Below are 23809 nucleotides of genomic sequence, written 5' to 3' on the forward strand. Positions count from 1 at the left end.
GGGGTGCAGTCACACAGGGAAGAAATTTCCAAGGTCTGTGGTCAAGTCAAGAGACTTGCCTTCACATCAACATCCTGGAACTAAGGGCCATATTCAACGCCCTACGTCAAGCGGAGACCCTGCTTCGCGACCAACCGGTTCTGATTCAGTCAGACAACATCACCGCAGTGGCTCATGTAAACCGCCAAGGCGGCACAAGGAGCAGAGTGGCGATGGCGGAAGCCACCAGAATTCTTCACTGGGCGGAGAATCACGTAAGCGCACTGTCAGCAGTGTTCATCCCGGGAGTGGACAACTGGGAAGCAGACTTCCTCAGCAGACACGACCTCCACCCGGGAGAGTGGGGACTTCATCATGAAGTCTTCGCACAGATTACAAGTCGGTGGGACCTGCCACAGGTGGACATGATGGCATCCCGCCTCAACAAAAAGCTACAGAGGTATTGCGCCAGGTCAAGAGACCCTCAGGCGATAGCTGTAGACGCCCTGGTGACACCGTGGGTGTTCCAGTCGGTCTATGTATTTCCTCCTCTTCCTCTCATACCCAAGGTGCTGAGGATAATAAGAGAAAGAGGAGTGAGAACAATACTCATTGTTCCAGATTGGCCACGAAGGACTTGGTATCCAGATCTGCAAGAAATGCTCAGAGGACCCGTGGCCTCTTCCTCTAAGACTGGACTTGTTGCAACAGGGGCCCTGTCTGTTCCAAGACTTACCGCTGCTGCGTTTGACGGCATGGCGGTTGAACGCCGGATCCTAGCAGAGAAAGGCATTCCGGATGAGGTCATTCCTACGCTGATAAAGGCTAGGAGGACGTGACAGCTCAACATTATCACCGTATATGGCGAAAATATGTTGCTTGGTGTGAGGCCAGGAATGCTCCTACGGAGGAATTCCAGCTGGGCCGTTTCCTTCACTTCCTACAGTCCGGAGTGAATTTGGGCCTAAAATTGGGTTCCATTAAGGTCCAGATTTCGGCCCCATCCATTTTCTTTCAAAAGGAGTTGGCTTCTCTACCTGAAGTTCAGACGTTTGTAAAGGGAGTGCTGCATATTCAGCCCCCTTTTGTGCCTCCAGTGGCACCTTGGGATCTTAACGTGGTGTTGAGTTTCCTGAAATCCCACTGGTTTGAACCACTCAAAACGGTGGAGTTGAAATATCTCACGTGGAAGGTGGTCATGCTATTAGCCTTGGCTTCGGCTAGGCGTGTGTTAGAGTTGGCGGCTTTGTCACATAAAAGCCCCTATCTGGTTTTCCATGCGGATAGAGCAGAATTGCGGACCCGCCCACAATTTCTGCCGAAAGTGTTTTCATCCTTTCATATAAACCAACCTATTGTGGTGCCCGTGGCTACTACTGATTTGGAGGATTCCGAGTTACTAGATGTGGTCAGGGCTTTGAAGGTTTATGTAGCCAGAACGGCTAGGGTCAGGAAAACAGACTCTATCCTGTTTGCTTCCAACAAGCTTGGTGCTCCTGCTTCAAAGCAAACTATTGCTCGCTGGATCTGTAACACGATTCAGCAGGCTCATTCTGCGGCTGGATTGCCGCTACCAAAATCAGTTAAGGCCCATTCCACTAGGAAGGTGGGCTCTTCTTGGGCGGCTGCCCGAGGGGTCTCGGCATTACAGCTTTGCCAAGCGGCTACTTGGTCAGGTTTAAACACTTTTGCAAAGTTCTACAAGTTTGATACCCTGGCTGAGGAGGACCTTGTGTTTGCTCAATCGGTGCTGCAGAGTCATCCGCACTCTCCTGCCCATTTGGGAGCTTTGGTATAATCCCCATGGTCCTTACGGAGTCCCCAGCATCCACTAGGACGTTAGAGAAAATAAGATTTTACTTACCGGTAAATCTATTTCTCGTAGTCCGTAGTGGATGCTGGGCGCCTGTCCCAAGTGCGGACTTCTTCTGCAATACTTGTATATAGTTATTGCTTCAATAAGGGTTAAGTTATGGTTGCATCAGGGTTTGACCTGATGCTCTGTTATTTGTCATACTGTTAACTGGTTGTTATCACAAGTTATACGGTGTGATTGGTGTGGCTGGTATGAATCTTGCCCTAGGTTACCAAAATCCTTTCCTTGTACTGTCAGCTCTTCTAGGCACAGTTTCTCTAACTGAGGTCTGGAGGAGGGACATAGAGGGAGGAGCCAGTGCACACCAGAACCTAAATTCTTTCTTAAAGTGCCCATGTCTCCTGCGGAGCCCGTCTATCCCCATGGTCCTTACGGAGTCCCCAGCATCCACTACGGACTACGAGAAATAGATTTACCGGTAAGTAAAATCTTATTTTTACAGGGAGGCTGCTGCCAACAGCCTCCCTGCAGCGAGGGACTAAGGGGGGGGGGGGGATCACTGCCTCTGCTGACTGGACACTGAGCTCCAGAGGGGTCTGATCGTTCACCGCCACAGGGGACCGCCCGCCCCAGCATCATGCCGCCAACCTCCTACAGAGCTGAAGATTTGGTGAGTGAGACACCGACCCCCCTAGCAAGCGGGGGGGCCGGTGTGAAGATGGCGGCAGCGGGAAGGGAGCGCAGTAAAATTGCGCTCCTGGGAAGACTCAGCGGTACATGGTGCGGCGCTGTGAGGGGAGCACTTGGCCAGCGCTTACCCCCTACACTGGTCCAGAAGCCTGTCCGGGGTCCTCTGATCTCAGCCAGCACTAATTCCTCAGGCCAGTATAATCCATGAAGAGCGGGAAGACAGCGCCATTAAGGGGGCGGAGCTTCTCAGAGCGGACCCAACAGCGTTTCAGCGCCATTTTCCTGTTTGCACAGCACTGAGAAGAACAGGTACCTCCACAGCAAATCCAGCTATCTGTACACAGTACCAGGGGGTTGTAGAAGAGAGGGGAGGCTGTAATACGACTGTGTGTCCTATAAAGGTGCACAGTCAGCGCTGACAAGGGGTCTCCCTTAAGTAAAAGTGCTGTGTGTGTGGGTTGGCTCCAATCTCTGTGTCTCTCTTGCCTTTCTTGGGGGGGAAACTCTGTCTGCCCTCACCTGTGTGTGTGTGTGTGTGTGTGTGTGTGTGTAGTGTTTGGTGGTCTCCTTTAGCTATGTCCAGGGACACTGTGTCATGTGCTGCAGAGGATTTATCCTCCCAGGATGATCCCATTCCATGTAATCAGGATAGCACTAGTTTAGCACAGATACCAGCAAGGGAACCGGAGTGGTTTTCCTCTATCAAATCTTGGATTTCTCAGATTTCTGACAGGGTTGCAAGTAATGAATCTGCAACCCAGGTATTACAGAGCTCTATGGCAGTATGGCCGGTTTCTGGTGCCTCAGGACGCCTTGCTATATACCCCCACAAACGTGCGCTTGTGCATGTCACACAAGACGACACGGATACCGATTCTGACACCACAGACGGTGATGGGGATGTGTTGCGGGAGTCCGCATCTCTTGCAAAGGGGGTGCAATTGTTGATAGAGGCTATCAGGGATGTTTTGAATGTTAATGATACAACACCTGAGCAGGTTGAGGAGACCTTTTTCACTGAAAATAAAAAGGCCTCGCTAACCTTCACTGCATCAAAGGAATTGAATGCTATATTTGAAAAAGCTTGATAAAACCCTGAGAAAAAATTGCAGGTCCCTAAAAGGGACCATGTGGCGTTTCCTTTCTGGGGTAGTATAGGAAAAAATGGGAAAACCCGCCGATTGTTGACGCATCTGCGTCCAGACTCTCAAAGAAGGTAGTTTTGCCTGTTCCAGGATCTGCCGCCTTAAATGAGCCGGCTGATAGAAAAATTGATAACACGCTTAAACCAATGTACACTGCTTCAGGGGCCATATCCCAATATTGCTACTGCATGGATTGCAAAGGCAATAGTAAAGTGGTCGGCTGCCTTACTTGAGGATTTGGATACAATGGATAGGGATGACGTTGCATTATATTTACCCAACATGCATGATTCAGCAGGTTTTATGGTAGAATCCATGAAGGGTTCCATGGCTGCGGGAATATCTTCCATGTCTGTTTCAGCTCGTCGGGGACTGTGGCTGCAACGCAGTCCTTTCGGCCTAACAAGCCTAGAAAGGTCAGAACGTCCAATACCTTCTTTAGGGGAGGTCGAGTTACGTCCAAGAAACCTGCCGCTGCAGGTTCCCAGGAACAAAAGCCTGCTTCAGGTACGCCAAAGTCCTCCGCTTGACGGTGGACCGCGCGGCCTGGAGGTGGGGCCAGTGGGAGCGAGACTTGGACACTTCAGTCACGTCTGGGTATCGTCCAGCCTGGATCCCTGGGTGATAGATAGTGTCCCAGGGATACAGGCTGGAATTTCAAAGTCTCCCTCCTCATCGCTTTTTCAAATCAGGCTTACCAACTCTGTTGGCAGACAGCACTGTATTACAGGACGCTGTCCAAAAACTGGTGGAGGCACAGGTCATTGTGCCAGTACCACCTCACATGCAGAATGACAGTTACTATTCAAACCTTTTCATGGTATCGAAACCGAATGGTTCGGCCAGACCCATTCTGAACCTAGAATCATTGAACCCCTATCTAAAGGAGTTCAAGTTCAAGATGGAGTCTCTCAGGGCGGTGATATCAGGTCTGGAAGAGGGGGAATTCCTGGTATCACTGGATATCAAGTATGCGAACCTCCACATTCCGATCTGGCTGCCTCATCAGGCTTATCTCCGTTTCGCATTGCTGGACTGTCATTTCCAGTTCCAGGCCCTGCCATTCGGCCTCTCCACAGCACCAAGGGTGTTTACCGAGGTGATGGCAGAAATGATGGTTCTCCTCCGCAAGCAGGGTGTGAACATCATTCCATATCTGGACGATCTGATGATAAAGGCATCGTCCAAGGAGAAGCTGCTGCAGTCCATTGTTCTCACAACACGCCTCCTCAAGAGTCATGGTTGGATTCTTAACCTTCCAAAATCACATTTGGAACTAACCCAGAGGTTGTCCTTTCTCTTCTAAGAAATCGGGCCATTCAAGTGCAGTCGGACAACGTAACAACAGTGGCTTACATAAACTGACAAGGCAGAATGAAGAGCAGAGCGGCAATGTCAGAGGTGACAAGAATACTCCTCTTGACAGAAAAGCACGTGTTGGCGCTGTCAGCCATTTTCATTCCGGGAGTAGACAACTGGGAAGCAGACTTCCTCAGCAGACACGATCTCCATCCAGGGGATTTGGGGTCTCCATCCGGAGGTGTTAACGGAAATAACATACCTTTGTTTATTACCCCAAATAGACATGATGGCTTCTCGTCTCAACAAGAAGCTTCGGCGTTATTGTTCCAGGTCAAGAGATCCACAGGCAGTGGACGCCCTGGTGTCTCCGTGGGTGTTCCAGTCAGTGTACGTGTTTCCACCACTCCCACTCATCCCAAGAATCCTAAAGCTCATAAGGAGAACAAGGGTTCAAGCGATCCTCATTGCCCCAGACTGGCCAAGAAGAGCTTGGTATGCGGACCTTCTGAATTTACTGCATGAAGAACCGAGGCCTCTTCCTCTTCGGGAGGATTTGCTGCAGCAGGGGCCGTGCGCCTATCAAGACTTACCGCGTCTACGTTTGACGGCATGGAAGTTGAGCGCCTGATACTTGCTCGGAAGGGCATTCCGAAGAAGGTCATTCCTACCCTGATACAGGCTAGGAAAGGGGTAACGTCTAAACATTACCATTGTATTTGGAAGAAATATGTCCCTTGGTTTGAATCCAAGAAGTTTTCTACGGTGTAGTTTCAACTCTGATGTTTCTCTGACGTCCTAGTGGATGCTGGGGACTCCGTCAGGACCATGGGGATATAGCGGCTCCGCAGGAGACAGGGCACAATAATAAAAGCTTTAGGATCAGGTGGTGTGCACTGGCTCCTCCCCCTATGACCCTCCTCCAAGCCTCAGTTAGATTTTTGTGCCCGACGAGAAGGGTGCAATCTAGGTGGCTCTCCTGAGCTGCTTAGAATAAAAGTTTAAGTTAGGTTTTTTATTTTCAGTGAGTCCTGCTGGCAACAGGCTCACTGCTACGAGGGACTTAGGGGAGAGAAGAAAACTCACCTGCGTGCAGGATGGATTTGCTTCTTAGGCTACTGGACACCATTAGCTCCAGAGGGAGTCGGAACACAGGTCTCACCCTGGGGTTCGTCCCGGAGCCGTGCCGCCGACCCCCCTTGCAGATGCCGAAGTTGAAGAGGTCCAGAAACAGGCGGCAGAAGACTTTCAGTCTTCATAAGGTAGCGCACAGCACTGCAGCTGTGCGCCATTGTTGTCAGCACACTTCACCAACAGTCACCAACTGTCACTGAGGGTGCAGGGCGCTGGGGGGGGCGCCCTGGGCAGCAATGTATAATACCTTTTTATGGCTAAAATACATCACATATAGCCCTTGAGGCTATATGAATGTATTTAACCCCTGCCAGATCTCACAAACTCCGGGAGAAGAGCCCGCCGAAAAGGGGGCGGGGCCTATTCTCCTCAGCACACGGCGCCATTTTCCTGCTCAGCTCTGCTGTGAGGAAGGCTCCCAGGCTCTCCCCTGCACTGCACTACAGAAACAGGGTTAAAACAGAGAGGGGGGGCACTTATTTGGCGATATGATTACATATATAAAAATGCTATAAGGGAAAACACTTGTATAAGGGGTTGTCCCTGTATAATTATAGCGTTTTTGGTGTGTGCTGGCAAACTCTCCCTCTGTCTCCCCAAAGGGCTAGTGGGGTCCTGTCCTCTGTCAGAGCATTCCCTGTGTGTGTGCTGTGTGTCGGTACGTGTGTGTCGACATGTAGGAGGACGATGTTGGTGAGGAGGCGGAGCAAATTGCCTGTATTGGTGATGTCACTCTCTAGGGAGTCGACACTGGAATGGATGGCTTATTTAGGAATTACGTGATAATGTCAACACGCTGCAAGGTCGGTTGACGACATGAGACGGCCGGCAAACAAATTAGTACCTGTCCAGGCGTCTCAGACACCGTTAGGGGCTTGTAAAAACGCCCATTTACCTCAGTCGGTCGACACAGACACAGACACGGACACTGACTCCAGTGTCGACGGTGAAGAAACAAACGTATTTTCCTTTAGGGCCACACGTTTCATGTTAAGGGCAATGAAGGAGGTGTTACATATTTCTGATACTACAAGTACCACAAATAAGGGTATTATGTAGGGTGTGAATAAACTACTTGTAGTTTTTCCTGAATCAGATAAATTAAATGAAGTGTGTGATGATACGTGGGTTTCCTCCGATAGAAAATTATTGGCGGTATACCCTTTCCCGCCAGAAGTTAGGGCGAGTTGGGAAACACACCTTAGGGTGAATAAGGCGCTCACACGCTTATAAAAACAAGTGGCGTTACCGTCTCCAGATACGGCAGCCCTCAAGGAGCCAGCTGATAGGAAGCTGAAAAATATCCTAAAAGTATATACACATATACTGGTGTTATACTACGACCAGCAATCGCCTCAGCCTGGATGTGCAGCGCTGAGGGGGCTTGGTCGGATTTCCTGACTGAAAATATTGATACCCTTGACAGGGACAAGATTTTATTGACTATAGAGCATTTTAAGGATGCATTTCTATATATGCGAGATGCGCAGAGGGATATTTGCATTCTGGCATCAAGAGTAAATGTGATGTCCATATCTGCCAGACGACAGTGGTCAGGTGATGCAGATTCCAGACGGCACATGGAAGTATTGCCGTATAAAGGGGCGGTCCATCGGACCTGGTGGCCATGGCAACAGCTGAAAAATCCACCTTTTGTTACCCCAAGTCACATCTCAGCAGAAAAGGACACAGTCTTTTCAGTCTCAGTCCTTTCGTCCCCATAAGGGCAGGCGGGCAAAAGGGCCAGTCATATCTGCCCAGGGGTAGAGGAAAGGGAAGAAGACTGCAGCAGGCAGCCCATTCCCAGGAACAGAAGCCCTCCACAGCTTCTGCCAAGTCCGCAGCATGACGCTGGGGCCGTACAAGCGGACTCAGGTGCGGTAGGGGGTCATCTCAAGAGTTTCAGCACGCAGTGGGCTCACTCACAAGTGGACTCCTGGATCCTACACGTAGTATCCCAGGTGTACATTGGAAATTCGAGACGTCTCCCCCTCACAAGTTCCTGAAGTCTGCTTTACCAACGTCTCCCTCCGACAGAGAGGCAGTATTGGGAACAATTCACAGGCTGTATTCCCAGCAGGTGATAATCAAAGTACCCCTTCTACAACAAGGGAAGGGGTATTATTCCACACTATATTGTGGTACTGAAGCCAGACGGCTAGGTGAGATCTGAAATATTTGAACACTTACATACAAGCGTTCAAATCAAGATGGAGTCACTCAGAGCAGTGATAGCGAACCAGGAAGAAGGGGACGATATGGTGTCACTGGATATCAGGGACGCTTACCTACATGTCCAAATTTGCCCTTCTCACCAAGGGTACCTCAGGTTCGTGGTACAGAACTGTCACTATCAGTTCAGACGCTGCCGTTTGGATTGTCCACGGCACCCCGGGTCTTTACCAAGGTAATGGCCGAAATGATGATTCTTCTTAAAAGAAATATGGACGCTTTCCTGATAAGGGCAAGGTCCAGAGAACAGTTGGAGGTCGGAGTAGCACTATCTTAAGTAGTTCTACGACAGCACGAGTGGATTCTAAATATTCCAAAATCGCAGTTTTTTCCGACGACACGTCTACTGTTCCTAGGGATGATTCTGGACACGGTCCAGAAAAGGATGTTTTCTCCCGGAGAAGAAAGCCAGGGAGTTATCCGAGCTAGTCAGGAACCTCCTAAAACCAGGAAAAGTATCAGTGCATCATTGCACAAGGATCCTGTGAAAAATGGTGGTTTCTTACAAAGCGATCCCATTCGGTAGATTTCACACAAGAACCTTTACGTGGGATCTGCTGGAAAAATGGTCCGGATCGCATCTTCAGATGCATCAGCGGATAACCCTGTCTCCAAGGACAAGGGTGTTTCTTCTGCGGTGGCTGCAGAGTGCTCATCTATGAAAGGGCCGCAGATTCGGCATTCAGGACTGGGTCCTGGTGACCACGGATGCCAGCCTGAGTGGCTGGGGAGCAGTCACACAAGGAAAAAATTTCCAGAGAGTGTGATCGAGTCTGGAGACTTCTCTCCACATAAATATACTGGAGCTAAGGGCAATTTACAATGCTCTAAGCTTAGCAAGACCTCTGCTTCAAGGTCAGCCGGTATTGATCCAGTGGGACAACATCACGGCAGTTGCCCACGTAAACAGACAGGGCGGCACAAGAAGCAGGAGGGAAATGGCAGAAACTGCAAGGATTCTTCGCTGGGCGAAAAATCATGTGATAACACTCTCAGCAGTGTTCATTCCGGGAGTGGAAAACTGGGAAGCAGACTTCCTCAGCAGGCATGACCTCCACCCGGGAGAGTGGGGACTTCATCGGGAAGTCTTCCACATGATTGTAAACCGTTGTGAAAAACCAAAGGTGGACATGATGGCGTCCCGCCTGAACAAAAAACTAGATATTGCGCCAGGTCAAGGGACCCTCAGGCAATAGCGGTGGACGCTCTGGTAACACTGTGGATGTACCAGTCAGAGTATGTGTTCCCTCCTATGCCTCTCATACAAAAAGTACTGAGAATCATAAGAGGGAGATGAGTAAAAATGATACTCGTGGTTCCGGATTGGCCAAGAAGGACTTGGTACCCGAAACTTCAAGAGATGTTCACGGAAGACCCGTGGCCTCTACCTTTAAGAAAGGACCTGCTCCAGCAGGGGCCTTGTCTGTTCCAAGACTTACCGCGGCCGCGTTTGACGGCATGGCGGTTGAACGCCGGATCCTGAAAGGGCATTCCAGATGAAGTCATCCCTACCCTGGTCGAAGACAGGAAGGATGTAACCGCAAAACATTTTCACCGCATTTGGCGAAGATATGTTGCGTGGTGTGGGGCCAAGAAGGCCCCTACAGAGGAATTCCAACTGGGTCGTTTCCTACATTTCCTGAAAACAGGACTGTCTATGGGCCTAAAATTAGGGTCCATTAAGGTTCAAATTTCGGCCCTGTCGAATTTCTTCCAGAAAGAACTGGCTTTAGTGCCTGACGTTCAGATGTTTGTAAAAGGGGTACTGCATATACAGCCTCCTTTTGTGCCCCAGTGGCACCTTGGGATCTCAATGTTGTTTTGAGTTTCCTAAAGTCACATTGGTTTGAACCACTCACCACTGTGGACTTAAAATATCTCACATGGAAGGTGACGATGCTATTAGCCCTGGCTTCAGCCAGGCGTGTGTCAGAATTGGCGGCTTTATCATATATAAAGCCCTTACTTAATTTTTCATTCTGACAGGGCAGAATTGAGGACTCGTCCTCAATTTCTCCTTAAGGTGTTTTCTGTTTTTCACATGAACCAACCTATTGTGGTACCTGCGGGTACTAGGGACTTGGAGGACTCCAAGTTACTTGACGTTGTCAGGGCCCTGAAAAATATGTTTCCAGGAAGGCTGGAGTCAGAAAATCTGACTCGCTGTTTAGCCTGTATGCACCCAACAAGATGGGTGCTCCTGCTTCTAAGCAGACGATTGCTCGCTGGATTTGTAATACAATTCAGTTTACACATTCTGTGGCAGGCCTGCCACAGCCAAAATCGGTAAAAGCCCATTCCAAAAGGAAGGGGGCTCATCTTGGGCGACTGCCCGAGGGGTCTCGGCTTTACAACTTTGCCGAGCAGTTACTTGGTCAGGGGAAAACACGTTTGCTAAATTCTACAAATTTGATACCCTGGCTGAGGAGGACATGGAGTTCTCTCATTCGGTGCTGCAGGGTCATCCGCACTCTCCCGCCCGTTTGGGAGCTTTGGTATAATCCCCATGGTCCTGACGGAGTCCCCAGCATCCACTAGGACGTCAGAGAAAATAAGATTTTACTTACCGATAAATCTATTTCTCGTAGTCCGTAGTGGATGCTGGGCGCCCATCCCAAGTGCGGATTGTCTGCAATACTTGTACATAGTTATTGTTACAAAAATCGGGTTATTCTTGTTGTGAGCCATCTTTTCAGAGGCTCCTTCGTTGTTATCATACTGTTAACTGGGTTCAGATCACAGGTTGTACGGTGTGATTGGTGTGGCTGGTATGAGTCTTACCCGGGATTCAATATCCTTCCTTATTATGCACGCTCGTCCGGGCACAGTATCCTAACTGAGGCTTGGAGGAGGGTCATAGGGGGAGGAGCCAGTGCACACCACCTGATCCTAAAGCTTTTATTATTGTGCCCTGTCTCCTGCGGAGCCGCTATATCCCCATGGTCCTGACGGAGTCCCCAGCATCCACTACGGACTACGAGAAATAGATTTATCGGTAAGTAAAATCTTATTTTTCTCCTCTTCCTGCAGGCAGGTGTGGATATGGGCCTGAGGTTAGGATCTGTGAAGGTCCAGATTTCGGCCCTATCCATTTTCTTTCAGAAACAATTGGCTGCCCTCCCTGAGGTTCAGACTTTTTTGAAGGGAGTTCTGCACATCCTACGGCGCCTTGGGACCTTAACGTGGTGTTGCAGTTCCTCCAGTCGGATTGGTTTGAGCCTCTACAGGAGGTTGAGGTCAAATTTCTTACATGGAAGGCGGTCACGTTGTTGGCCTTAGCTTCTGCTATACGCGTGTCCGAATTGGGGGCTTTTTCCTGTAAAAGCCCTTACTTGATCTTCCACGAAGATAGAGCTGAGCTCCGGACACGTCAGCAGTTTCTTCCGAAGGTTGTGTAGGCATTTCATATCAACCAACCTATTGTGGTGCCAGTGGCTACTGACTCCTCAATTACATCAAAGTCCTTGGATGTTGTAAGGGCTCTAAAGATATACAGTATGTGAAGAGAACTTCTCGTCACATAAAGTTGGACTCTCTGTTTGTCCTATATGATCCCAAGAAAATTGGGTGTCCTGCTTCTAAGCAGACTGTTTCTCACTGGATTAGGTTAACTATCCAGCACGCTTATTCTACGGCAGGACTGCCGTGTCCAAAATCTGTTAAAGGCCCACTCTACTCGTAAGGTGGGGTCTTCCTGGGCGGCTGACCGGGGTTTCTTAGCATTGCAACTTTGCCGAGCTGCAACTTGGTCTGGGTCGAGCACGTTTGCAAAGTTTTACAATTTTGATGCTTTGGCCTCTGATGATCTGAAGTTCAGTCACTCAGTTCTGCAGGAGCCTCCGCGCTCTCCTGGGAGCTTTGGTACATCCCATGTTACTAATGTGGACCCCAGCCTCCTCTAGGACATAAGAGAAAATAGGATTTTGGTTACCTACCAGTAAATCCTTTTCTCGTAGTCCGTAGAAGATGCTGGGCACCCACCCAGCGCTTTGTTTTCCTGCAAATGTTATTTGGTTCAGTACAACTTCGTTTTAGTTGAGTACTGCCTTGTTACTTGGTAAGTAATGTTTTAGCAGTTGCTGAGTGTGCAAGCTACGTTGGCTTGACGTGCCTTGTATGTGTGAGCTGGTGTGAATCTCTCCACTATCTGTGTATAATCCTTCTCTCGAAGTTGTTCGTCTCCTCGGGCACAGTTTCTAGACCAAGTCTGGTTGGAGGGGCATAGAGGGAGGAGCCAGCCTACACTCTCAAACTCTTAAAGTGCCAATGGCTCCTGGTGGACCCGTCTATACCCCATGGTACTAATGTGGACCCCAGCATCCTCTACCAACTACGAGAGAAGGATTTACCGGTAGGTAACCAAAATCCTATTATAATCCATTAAAGTGAATTGTTGCATATGGTGGTTCTTCGTTTCTCTGCAAGAGGTGGATAGGCCCACGTGATGCAGTGGTTTTCCGATGGCATCATTGCCAAATATTTATTTAAAAAAAAATAAACTTTGAATGAACTTTTGTCTTTGGACTTTTGTTCTTGTAATTATTGTCAGGGAGCACATTTTACTAGATTATGAATCTTTTCAAATGAATCGAAATATGCTCTTCACATATCTCCATCGCCCACTCTAGCAATTAAAGTTGTTCGTCTGCCACCTTCTTGCCCTTTATACCTTGCAAAAAAGAACTTTGCAGACTTTCCAACATAAATTGTTTTGGAAGTAAAAGTAATTTCTCAAGCTATAAATGTCACATCAAATTAAAATATTCCCTTAACATCAGCTGTGTCAAATAAGAGAAAATCAATGTTTACAGCTTTGCCATCTGATTCTCAGCCTCACCCTGGCAGATTCTGTTTTCAGAGTTTTGCTGAAGGATTTTCAGACTGTTGACTGGTTTGCTGTTTATAGTTCCATAATGTGATACATGTACTATTGTGTTCCCTGTGTCTGATAGGCTTCTTGACTGCTTTTTATGATGTTTAGTAGGGATTTTGGTGTCCTGGATCTACGCTGTATTTTCACGTCTTATGTGTTGGCCTCATTTTGCAGGCTTCAGCTTGGGAAACATCGGTCAGAAAACCCAAAAAAGTAAAATCTACATCAGATAAGTTTTATTCAGAGTCTGAAGAAGAGGAAGATGCGTCTGCTGCATCCAGCGGTAAATCCGTGTGATTCCCAGAATAATCCTATGCTGTTATAGTGCAATGAAAAACATGCAAGCTTTACCTTATAGTGGGCTTGTGAACGTGGGTGTTTTTAGGTCGGTTCCTCCTCACCTTCTGGTTTTGACTGATAAGTTGAGGATTGAGGGATTTTTACGTGAGATCATAGACCTCTATGGAGAGGCACCACTTCTGGGCACATGGGGTGCATTAAAAAAGTGGATTCACTACTGTCCCTTATCCTTGTTCCATCGTCTACCCCTGTATTAGACCTGTCCCTACATGAAGATTATTAATAGTCTAGCTATCGATCCTACATGTGCCCGTGAAAAACAGTGGGGACACACTTATGAAGACCCCCATGTGCACATATCCATTGTAGCTCGGGTCGTCCATGGTGTTTCCTAAAAGATCTGCATCTCTTTGGCTGGCCACACTCCTGCAGACATCGGGCTACGGATCTGTTTTGTGTCGTTCATGCTGGTCAGATCACTTCTTGTACGCTTGGGGTCGTTGGAAGGTGACAGCACACAGTGACCTCTAGTGACCATCTGCAGTCTTCTTCCCGTCCCCCTAACTAACCTGAGGCCTCCCATGCAGCCTACATTTCTCTTGTTAACAAAATTTGCCCTCCAGTTAGTTTTGGTTATTAATATATATTATAGTTTTATAGCTTATTCAATTAGAATTTAATTAGAGAGCGAAAATATATTCTATTAAATGTTTTGTTACTCTTCATATATGTTTTTTAGTTGTTAAGGTTATGTAATCAAAAGCGGATTAGTATCCACAGCCTGTTGGGCCCATGATGCATCCAGCACTAGTTAAAGCATTTGTCAGCTACAGTGCTTGCCCCAGTAATAAATGGATTGCTATTCTGACAAGCTCCTGCGGAATTCCATCTCCATTGATCAGAACAATGGGTAAAGCAACACAGGTGGATGCAGTCTATGAGCTACACTAATCACTGCATACAGTTTGTGGTATGTACTATTTGTTCAGTGTCCCATCTTGTGGGGCAGGGAGGAATGCATACGGGGCAGAACCAGAATATATTGCATTGCTGCCTGTCCTATTGTGTATATTGGGCTTATTATTAAAGCACATTACAGAATAACTGAACACAGAAACGGGTCTGTTCTGAAATAAACAAAAAGTACAAATATTAGCTGGGGAGGGGTGTGTGAGACTGCAGACCCATATCCCCTAATGCTCTACTTTAGTATAGTCGTATACTTTTCCCAAGTGTTCAGGCTTTACTAAGCAATATCCAACTGTGCATGGCCTGAATAGCAAGGGTTTTATTTTGCTTGCTTTATTACTTTGATGTTTATAGATCAAGTTGAGAGAACTGTTGTTAGGTGCAAGCAGAGTTGTTAAATCCATCATCATAATGTATCTGTAGTTTGTATTGATTGTTAAATGATTAAGTAATGCGTTTTAATGACTTGTCAGTATGTCATTGTTTTTATAAAGTGTTCTGGGTTCCTTTCCCTGGATCTAGCAAGTAACAAGACAAGTTGATGTACAGTAAGCCTTTCCTGTGTGGGCCAGACTCTTACTTGTGATGTCTCTGTGCTAGAAAATGAGTCTGACAGCGAGGAGGGCAGCAGTGATCAGGAGGAAAGTAGCAGTGAGGATAGCGATGCCAGCTCCTCAGGTGAAGAAGAGGAAGACTCAAATGATGAAAAACACCCAAACAAAGGGAAGAAAAAAAAACATGCCAGGTAATTATAGAATTTTATTTCTTTTTTTTTGCAAGAATTATATGTGCACATTTATCATCATCACTATTGTTTATTTGTGTGGAGAAGATGAAAGTAAAAATAATTGGCCGATGTAGTGGCTTTCGAGACGGCCGGAGCTTCCAGACTCCGGGCGAACTCGTACGTTTTATTTAAAGTAGCCATCGTTTACAAGGCAAAACCTGGTTGGTTTTGCCTTGTAAACGTTTGCTGCTTTAAAAAAACAAAACGTTTACGTTCGGCCAGAGTCTGGGAGCTCCGGCCGTCTTACTGCATTACATCCGGCCCAATGAGCGTAACAGTGCGAACGGGTCAATATTGAAGCATCCAGAGCAAGCTACAAAATAACTTTCAGCACGATTGACACCTGCACACAGAATAATCTGCTGTCATGTAGCTTTTTTAAACTGATTAAAATAAATAATTTTATATATCGTGTATGTGTGTATGTATGTATGTATGTATGCGTGTGTGTCAGTGTGTGTATATATATATATATATATCTCACACACACACACACACACACACACACACACACACACACACACACACACACACATTCACATTATTATATAAAACGTTTTATATATAAGACGAAAACTGTTTGTGGACCGGCACCCCCTTAAGTTGAACAATATGTTCCGGTGCCCTCTGGGATGACCATTGTGTACAGGAAAAGAAGATATCAGTGGCACTCGAAGACTTAAATACAAACGTGTATTTCAAAGAGTTACATCAAGCTCCAACATTTGAAATACACGTTTGTATTGAAGTCTTCGAGTGCCGCTGATATCTTCTATATATATATATATATATATATATATATATATATATATATATATATATATATTCTCTCTCTCTCTCTCTCTCTCTCTCTATATATATATATATATATATATATATATATATATATATATTTATTTATTTGTGATGAGAGAGACACGAGACGGTCTGAAGTGCAGTGCCAAACCAGCCAAAAGGAGCCTTGCAAAAAGGAAATTAGATCCGTTCCATATTTTGCAACGACCTGGGAAATGCCTACAGCAGACTTTAGAAAACCCCAGGGAGACACAAGGAACTATATTAGGTCCTGTAGTTTGGTTTTGTAGAAAACCAGTAAGGGTCCCTGGGGGTGGATGGGAGAAGTGGGCAGGCCCCATCCACAAAGGTCAGTCCAGGTCTTGTGGGTTCTGCAGCCAGGATGGCTGAGTAATTGTGCACCTGTAGAATACCTAGAAAGGGCTGAAGGTTTCACAGGTGCAGGACCTCTGATGCTGACTAGAAGCTAGGGCGGCCTGTAAGGGGGGCTAGTGTCAGGGGTCTGGAAGACTGTGTATGCTTGTAGGGACTTCGGTGCCAGTGGTTCCTGTCAGGACGCATTTCCACTGAAGCAGGACGCTGCACACATTGGTGACTATAACCCAGGACACTGTGTTATGAATGCTTATTTGTAGTGCTGTTCGCAAAAAGCTTTATACTGCTGATTTCATTGTTGTGTAGACTGTATGCTGTGTCTATAATCACCTGGCGGCTGTGTGATGCTAAACAGCCAGGGAGATTGTTGTTACCCCAAGTTGGGGTGTGAACTGTTTTGTTTTCACTATATACCTTGGTGTCAGTATTGTTATTTTATGACAACCCCAACAATACTGTTACAATATATATAAATAAATATAATCTATTTGTAAATGTAAGCATTTATTTATTTATTTATATATTTATTGTAAATGCAATATCGTTGTTGATCAATTTAAAATTCGATCTTTTAGTACATTTACCCCTAATGGTGGTATCCTATTAAAAGAGATACACTAATGGGTGTGAAAAACGTCTATTTTTCCCACTTTCAATGAGAATGCCTGAGGCAGGTGAAACAAAATCCCTGATAACCACGACCTGCAGTGTCCCATGGCCGCCACAGCAGCAGCAGACTATGAATGCAACGAGGACACCGCGGACCCGGGAGCCTGCAAAGTGCTGGGACTCCCGGCAGGTAAGCCAGGGCAGCACCATACCCCGCACCCCCTCTCTCATACCCCTTTCACACCGCAGCTTGTACCCGGCAATTTGCCGTTTTTACTGGCTTCCTAAACGGTTCGAGCTGCGATGTGAAAGGGTCACCTTCAATTTACCATTTACAAAATACCGGTATTTTGAAACGGTAAAAAAGCAGAGTCCTACCCGTTTCAGACCCGTTTAATTGTGCAGTGTGAAAGGGTCTGAAACGGTATTTGCAAGCCCCAGAAGGTGATAGGCTGTCTCCATGTGTGATCTCACCAGGCAGAAGCAGGAAATAAACATTTAAAATGACAACCACTGTTTTGTATGGGTGAAACGGGTTCAGTGTGAAAGGTACCAAAACGGTAATGAAATGGTAATATACTGGTTACAACATGCGATGTGAAGGGGGTTTAACTGCTCAGACCCGTTTTAAGAACCGTTTAAAGAACCGTTTCAAAAGCAGGTTTTGCGATGTGAAAGCAGCATTACTCTGCCCCTGGCAGTGGTCGCATGTCCGGAGCGGTCATGTGACTGGGGGGAGCCTGAGGTGGAGCGCTGGATCGGGAGCTGTCAGGAGCCTTCACCTGGGGCAGTACAGAAAAAACCTGATAAGCCGCAGCTCGTGCCAGCTTATCTGGGCTAATAGGATAGCCTTGGGCGATATCAATACCCGCGGTAATTGGATATCCCACAGTCTGGCTTTAGTTGATTATGGCTTTCATTTTAGTTGACTGTTGCAAAAACTGAGAATTTATTTGTAACCCTTTTAATCCAAATAGTAAGCATGATTGGCAGGGGCAAACTTATTTCTTAAACTTGTTCCTCATGGAGTCGTAATACCTCTTTTACACTGACGCTATAACATGGGTTATTACCAGGTTAACCCGGGTTTCCGCTCAGGAGCAACCCGGGAGTTCAACCTGGCTATCTTGCAGGGTTGGTCCCAGTAACCCCATGTCATCTGACCCACCTCCGTTTTACAGCATGGGGAGATCTGGATATCTGCACATAGGGGGTCATTCAGACCTGATCGCACGCTATGTTTTTCCACTGCAATCAGGTCAGAACTGCGCATGCGTATGTACCGCAATGCGCAGGTGCATCACACGTGTACAAAGCGGATCGTTGCTGTGCGATGGGTTTAACAAAGAATCCGTTCGCACGGGCGATCGCAAGGAGATTGACAGGAAGAAGGCGTTTATGGGTGTCAACTGACCGTTTTCAGGGAGTGGTTGGAAAAACGCAGGTGTGTCCAAGCGTTTGCAGGGCGGGTGTCTGACGTCAATTCCGGGACCAGACAGGCTGAAGTGATCGCAAGGGCTGATTAAGTTCTGGGCAACTCAGAAACTGCACAAATATTTTGTGTACTTCTCGGCTGGAGAGCGATCAGGTCTGAATTAGGCCCATAGGACGTCATGCTGCTAAACTTCCTGCTGCTGTGCAGACACTGAACCGGGGGCGGGGGCAGTGAGATCAGGGGGTGGAGCAGGAATCTAGGGCTAATGCTACTGCTGAGAATGCTCTCTTATGTGCAGTGTAAACTGCTCGGACCCAGGAATATCCTGGGTCGAAGGCGTGGTGTGAAAGGAGGTCTTCTGGGTCTGCCTTGCTCTGGAACAGTGTTCCAAATCCCGGTCAGACCTGGGTGTTCCAAATCCCGGTCAGACCTGCTCTGGAACAGTGTTCCAAATCCCGGTCAGACCTGGGACTTAGCAGCAAAATCAGTAGCCATCAGGGGTTGGCAGTGAAGTTTAGCTATCATAAGGGGGGATAGGGTTTAGGAATGGGAGGGTTAGGTTTAGGCAGCGGGGAAGGGGAGGGTTAGGCACCACCAGGAAGGGTTAGGGTAGGGAAAAGTTGAGGGTTAGGGGGCTTAATGGGGGCCTGTCGGGATTCTCATTGACGGGATGCCACTGGTGGTACACTGACAGCTGGCATCCCGTCCATCGGCAAATCATACTGGACCCTCTTAGCACTATAATTATCATCTTTTATTTGGTAGGAGCTACAAAGTTGCTAGAGGGTGTGGGAAAACTTAATGGGCGCTGGAAAGGAAATGGGCAGCCTAGGATAAACCTCTGGGGTTTTCCTCTTACCCCAAAAATAGAACGTTAATCAAAGTGTGAGGTGGTGTATCCGGGGCGCCCTCTTTCTGTGGTCGTGTGTGAAGACCAAAGCAATGGTCACCTTATCAGATGGATAGTGCACTCAATAAAGATATGATGATGTACAATGATAATCAAAATGTATACAAATTTAATACAATATGCATCATATACCTAAAACAACTACTAATAAAAGCATACCAATAAGGTAAGCTAGGAGCCGCAGGTGTTATATAAGGCAGGGTGGTCCAAGCTTCACCCTGCTCTGGCTCCTAAGCTTAATGATGGGTCACTCGCCCCTGGATGAGTGATGGTATTCAATGTTTAAAACAGCTAAAAATGTCTATAAGATATTGGAAAGCATACCAGAGAGGTAGCCGAGGAGCCGCAGGTGTTATGACAAGCAGGGTGGTCCAGACTTCACCCTGCTCTGGCTCCCAAGCTGACCACAAAGTCCGATGTCCAATGAATGAAAGGTTCGGATTCCTAGTAGATCCAGTATCCAACGCGTTTCGAGATCTGTAATCTCTTCCTCAGGGCTTGATGGTGATGCTTGTCTCCAGAGCTGGCTTTTAAAGATGGTGGGAGGTTAATTCCGGGTCATAGGTCACAAAGACCGGAAGTGATCAACCAGAGTCCTTTTTAGTAAAACCTAATTATTGTAGGTGATGTGCTGCTGTATTAGTAATCTGTAGTAAACAAATTGTGCAGCTTTGGGTGTAAACAAGGTTAAAAACTAATAAAAGCGTTCGGCTGGACGACCGGAAGTGACCCGGACCGGAAGTCCGGTACCGGAAGTGACGTGGTGACATGGCCGGCGAAATAGGCATGCATTTAATATTGTGAAAGTGCAGTGTAAGTCTCTATTAGGATGGAATGAGACTAAACGTGGTGTGGAAGGGAAAGAACAGTTGTTTGAGGAGGTTACTGTGGCGTCAGTGACTGACTAAGTGCGGCTACGAAACCGGAAGTGACCCGATGGTTTGCGTGTCACCGGCCGGAAGTGACAAGATTGTTTGCGTTCCACCGACCGGAAGTGACGGAAGAAACAGCCGAGACGGCGGCTGTACACAGCAATGATCACTTGGTGATAGAATAGGAGAAAAAACATGTTAGTTGACTGGTAAATAGGTGCCTAATACAAGTCGAGGAGTGGAATGGCTGTGATAACCAGAAAGGTGGTTGAAACTACCAAATTTGATAAATGTCACCGTTATAAATCGTGCATAAATATCTCCCAAATTATTCGTGGTGAAAATAGGGGGACCCATGATTAGCTGGACAGATGTTTAGCTATGAACATGAGGTTATTCAATAATCCGTAATACATATATAGTCCATATAAGTCGAAATTCTTCATAGATGTGGAAATAGGCTGAGAGATGTCCATAATTCGTCTCCAATAGATTCATTCTCCATAGGTCCCCATGAAGAAAAGAGAAACAAAATATATACACAAAATGGGTTATAAAAAGTACCGTTGATTGGTGTCTAAACAATGGTACATGCAGATTGATGAATTAAGTGTATTAATGTAAAAACCATTTGAGTTCAAAATCTTTGTTTAGGCCTTTGGGGCACAAGGACTGAAGTTTGTAAATCAATTTCATTTCCGCCTTTGCGAGATTTTTCTCCGTATTTCTATCGCGCCAAGTGGATTTTATGTGTTGTAATCCCACAAATTTCCTTATGGATGTGTATGAACAATTGTGTTCTAATTTGAAATGTTCAGATAGATTGTGTGTGAGGAGACCATTTTTTATATTGCGCAGATGCTCGCCAAGAGCTTTAGAGCTCTCGACGTACGTCCGATGTATATCTTCCCACAAGCGCACTCCACTAAATATACGACGTTACTGGTATGGCAGGTGATGAAATCTTTGATTCTAAAGGTGATGTCATTGACGGTTACTTCTGTATATTTGGAGGTTTCAGTTTTAATTTGTCGGCATGGAAGACAAAGCCCGCACCTATGAAAACCGCTTGTTCTGATAGGGTAGATACTTTTCTGGGGTAAGGCGCTTCGGACTAATTTGTTCTTAAGGTTCGCTGTCTTACGGTAAATGAACTTGGGTTTTCTTGGAATGATGTTTTTTAAAGTGTCATCCATACACAGCAAGTTCCAATGTTTCCTAATAATCAGTTCTATTTTTTTGTATTGGTGGTCATGCCCTGTGACCATTGGGAGTGGTTGGGGAGTTTGTCTGCGTTTTTCTTCTGTTTATTACTGTGAATGAGGGTGGTCCTGTCCTTATTCATTGTTTCCGTCTGGATTGATTCCAAGTTATCAGGCTGATAACCTTTTTTAATGAAAGCATTTTTGAGTTCATTGATTTGGGTCATGCATACAGTGTCCCTCGCTGCAATTCCTCCTTATCCTTAAGAATTGGCCTTTGGGTATGCCATTGAGCCAGTTTACGTGATGCTCACTTTCTTTGCTGATGTAATTGTTAGAATCTGTGGGTTTATTGTAAGTTTTTTAGTTTGGATGGTGTTCTCCTTGATATATATAGATAAATCCAGAAAATTTATTTAGGTTTTGCTGTTTTCAAACGTGAGGATAATATTTCTGTCATTTTGGTTAAGATGATCACAGAATAGAGTTAAACTCTCTATGTCCCCTCTCCAAAAAAAATTATGTCGTCGATGTATTGATTCCATGCTAGTAACTTGTCCTTCCATGGGTTTGTGTGTATATATTTTCATGCTCCCAATGAGCCATGAAAAGGTTGGCGAAACTGGGTGCAAATCGCGTACCCATTGCGGTACCCCTCCTTTGAAGGTAATAATCCCCCTCGATGAAAAAGAAATTATTCTTCAGGATGAAATCCATGGACTCAATAATGAACGATTTTCTGGCTTCTGAGAACTCTGTTTGGTCTAGGAACCAAGTTGTAGCCTCTATCCCCTTCTGGTGTTCGATGATGGTGTACAGGGAAGTGACATCTGCTGTGACCATAATGGTCTCACCGTCCCACGGGATTTCTTCTAGTTTTTTGATGGTGTCACTCGTATCTCTTAGATGTGAGGGATTTTTTATTACTAAAGGTTGGAGTTCGTGATCAATCATTGCTGATAAATTTGATGTAAGACACCCTGTTCCGGCGACAATGGGTCGTCCTGGAGGACAGCGATACGTATCAGAAACTTAAAACTGATCCATCAACAAAAATAAAGACCAACTTTCGGAAATTATTAAAGACCCACCTTGAAAAAGGTGGTATCACAGACACAGAGTTTGCGTTCTTGAATATTGAAGACCCCATTACCCCGACAATATATGTATTACCAAAAATACACAAGAACAGCACATCACCTCCAGGACGACCCATTGTCGCCGGAACAGGGTGTCTTACATCAAATTTATCAGCAATGATTGATCACGAACTCCAACCTTTAGTAATAAAAAATCCCTCACATCTAAGAGATACGAGTGACACCATCAAAAAACTAGAAGAAATCCCGTGGGACGGTGAGACCATTATGGTCACAGCAGATGTCACTTCCCTGTACACCATCATCGAACACCAGAAGGGGATAGAGGCTACAACTTGGTTCCTAGACCAAACAGAGTTCTCAGAAGCCAGAAAATCGTTCATTATTGAGTCCATGGATTTCATCCTGAAGAATAATTTCTTTTTCTTTGAGGGGGATTATTACCTTCAAAGGAGGGGTACCGCAATGGGTACGCGATTTGCACCCAGTTTTGCAAACCTTTTCATGGCTCATTGGGAGCATGAAAATATATACACACAGAATCCATGGAAGGACAAGTTACTAGCATGGAATCGATACATTGACGACATAATATTTTTTTGGAGAGGGGACATAGAGAGTTTAACCCTATTCTGTGATCATCTTAACCAAAATGACAAATATTATCCTCACGTTTGAAAACCGCAAAACCGAAATACATTTTCTGGATTTATCTATATATATCAAGGAGAACACCATCCAAACTAAAACTTAAAATAAACCCACAGATTCTAACAATTACATCAGCAAAGAAAGTGAGCATCACGTAAACTGGCTCAATGGCATACCCAAAGGCCAATTCTTAAGGATAAGGCGGAATTGCAGCGAGGACACTGTATGCAGGACCCAAATCAATGAACTCAAAAATGCTTTCATCAAAAAAGGTGATCAGCCTGAGAACTTGGAATCAATCCAGATGGAAACAATGAATAAGGACAGGACCACCCTCATTCACAGTAATAAACAGAAGAAAAACGACGACAAACTCCCCAAACACTCCCAATGGTCACAGGGTATGACCACCAACCAATACAAAAAAATAGAACTGATTATTAGGAAACATTGGAATTTGCTGTGTATGGATGACACTTTAAAAAACATCATTCCAAATAAACCCACGTTCATTTACCGTAAGGCAGCGAACCTTAAGAACAAATTAGTCCGAAGCGCCTTACCCCAGAAAAGTATCTACCCTATCAGAACAAGCGGTTTTCATAGGTGCGGGCTTTGTCTTCCATGCCGACGAAT

General features: G+C 46.1%; 1 protein-coding gene across 2 annotated transcripts in view; it reads left to right on the forward strand.

The window, feature by feature from the left end:
- Positions 1-23809, forward strand: part of AP3B1 (adaptor related protein complex 3 subunit beta 1) — a 494777-nt gene that overhangs the window by 305571 nt on the left and 165397 nt on the right. For both annotated transcript variants that reach the window (XM_063963639.1, XM_063963638.1), the window contains exons 18-19: positions 13343-13451; positions 15038-15182. In XM_063963639.1, the coding sequence (XP_063819709.1) occupies positions 13343-13451; positions 15038-15182 (254 nt within the window). The remainder of the gene's footprint in view (positions 1-13342; positions 13452-15037; positions 15183-23809) is intronic.

The sequence above is a fragment of the Pseudophryne corroboree genome, chromosome 1 (assembly GCF_028390025.1).
Source record: "Pseudophryne corroboree isolate aPseCor3 chromosome 1, aPseCor3.hap2, whole genome shotgun sequence".
Taxonomy (NCBI): domain Eukaryota; kingdom Metazoa; phylum Chordata; class Amphibia; order Anura; family Myobatrachidae; genus Pseudophryne; species Pseudophryne corroboree.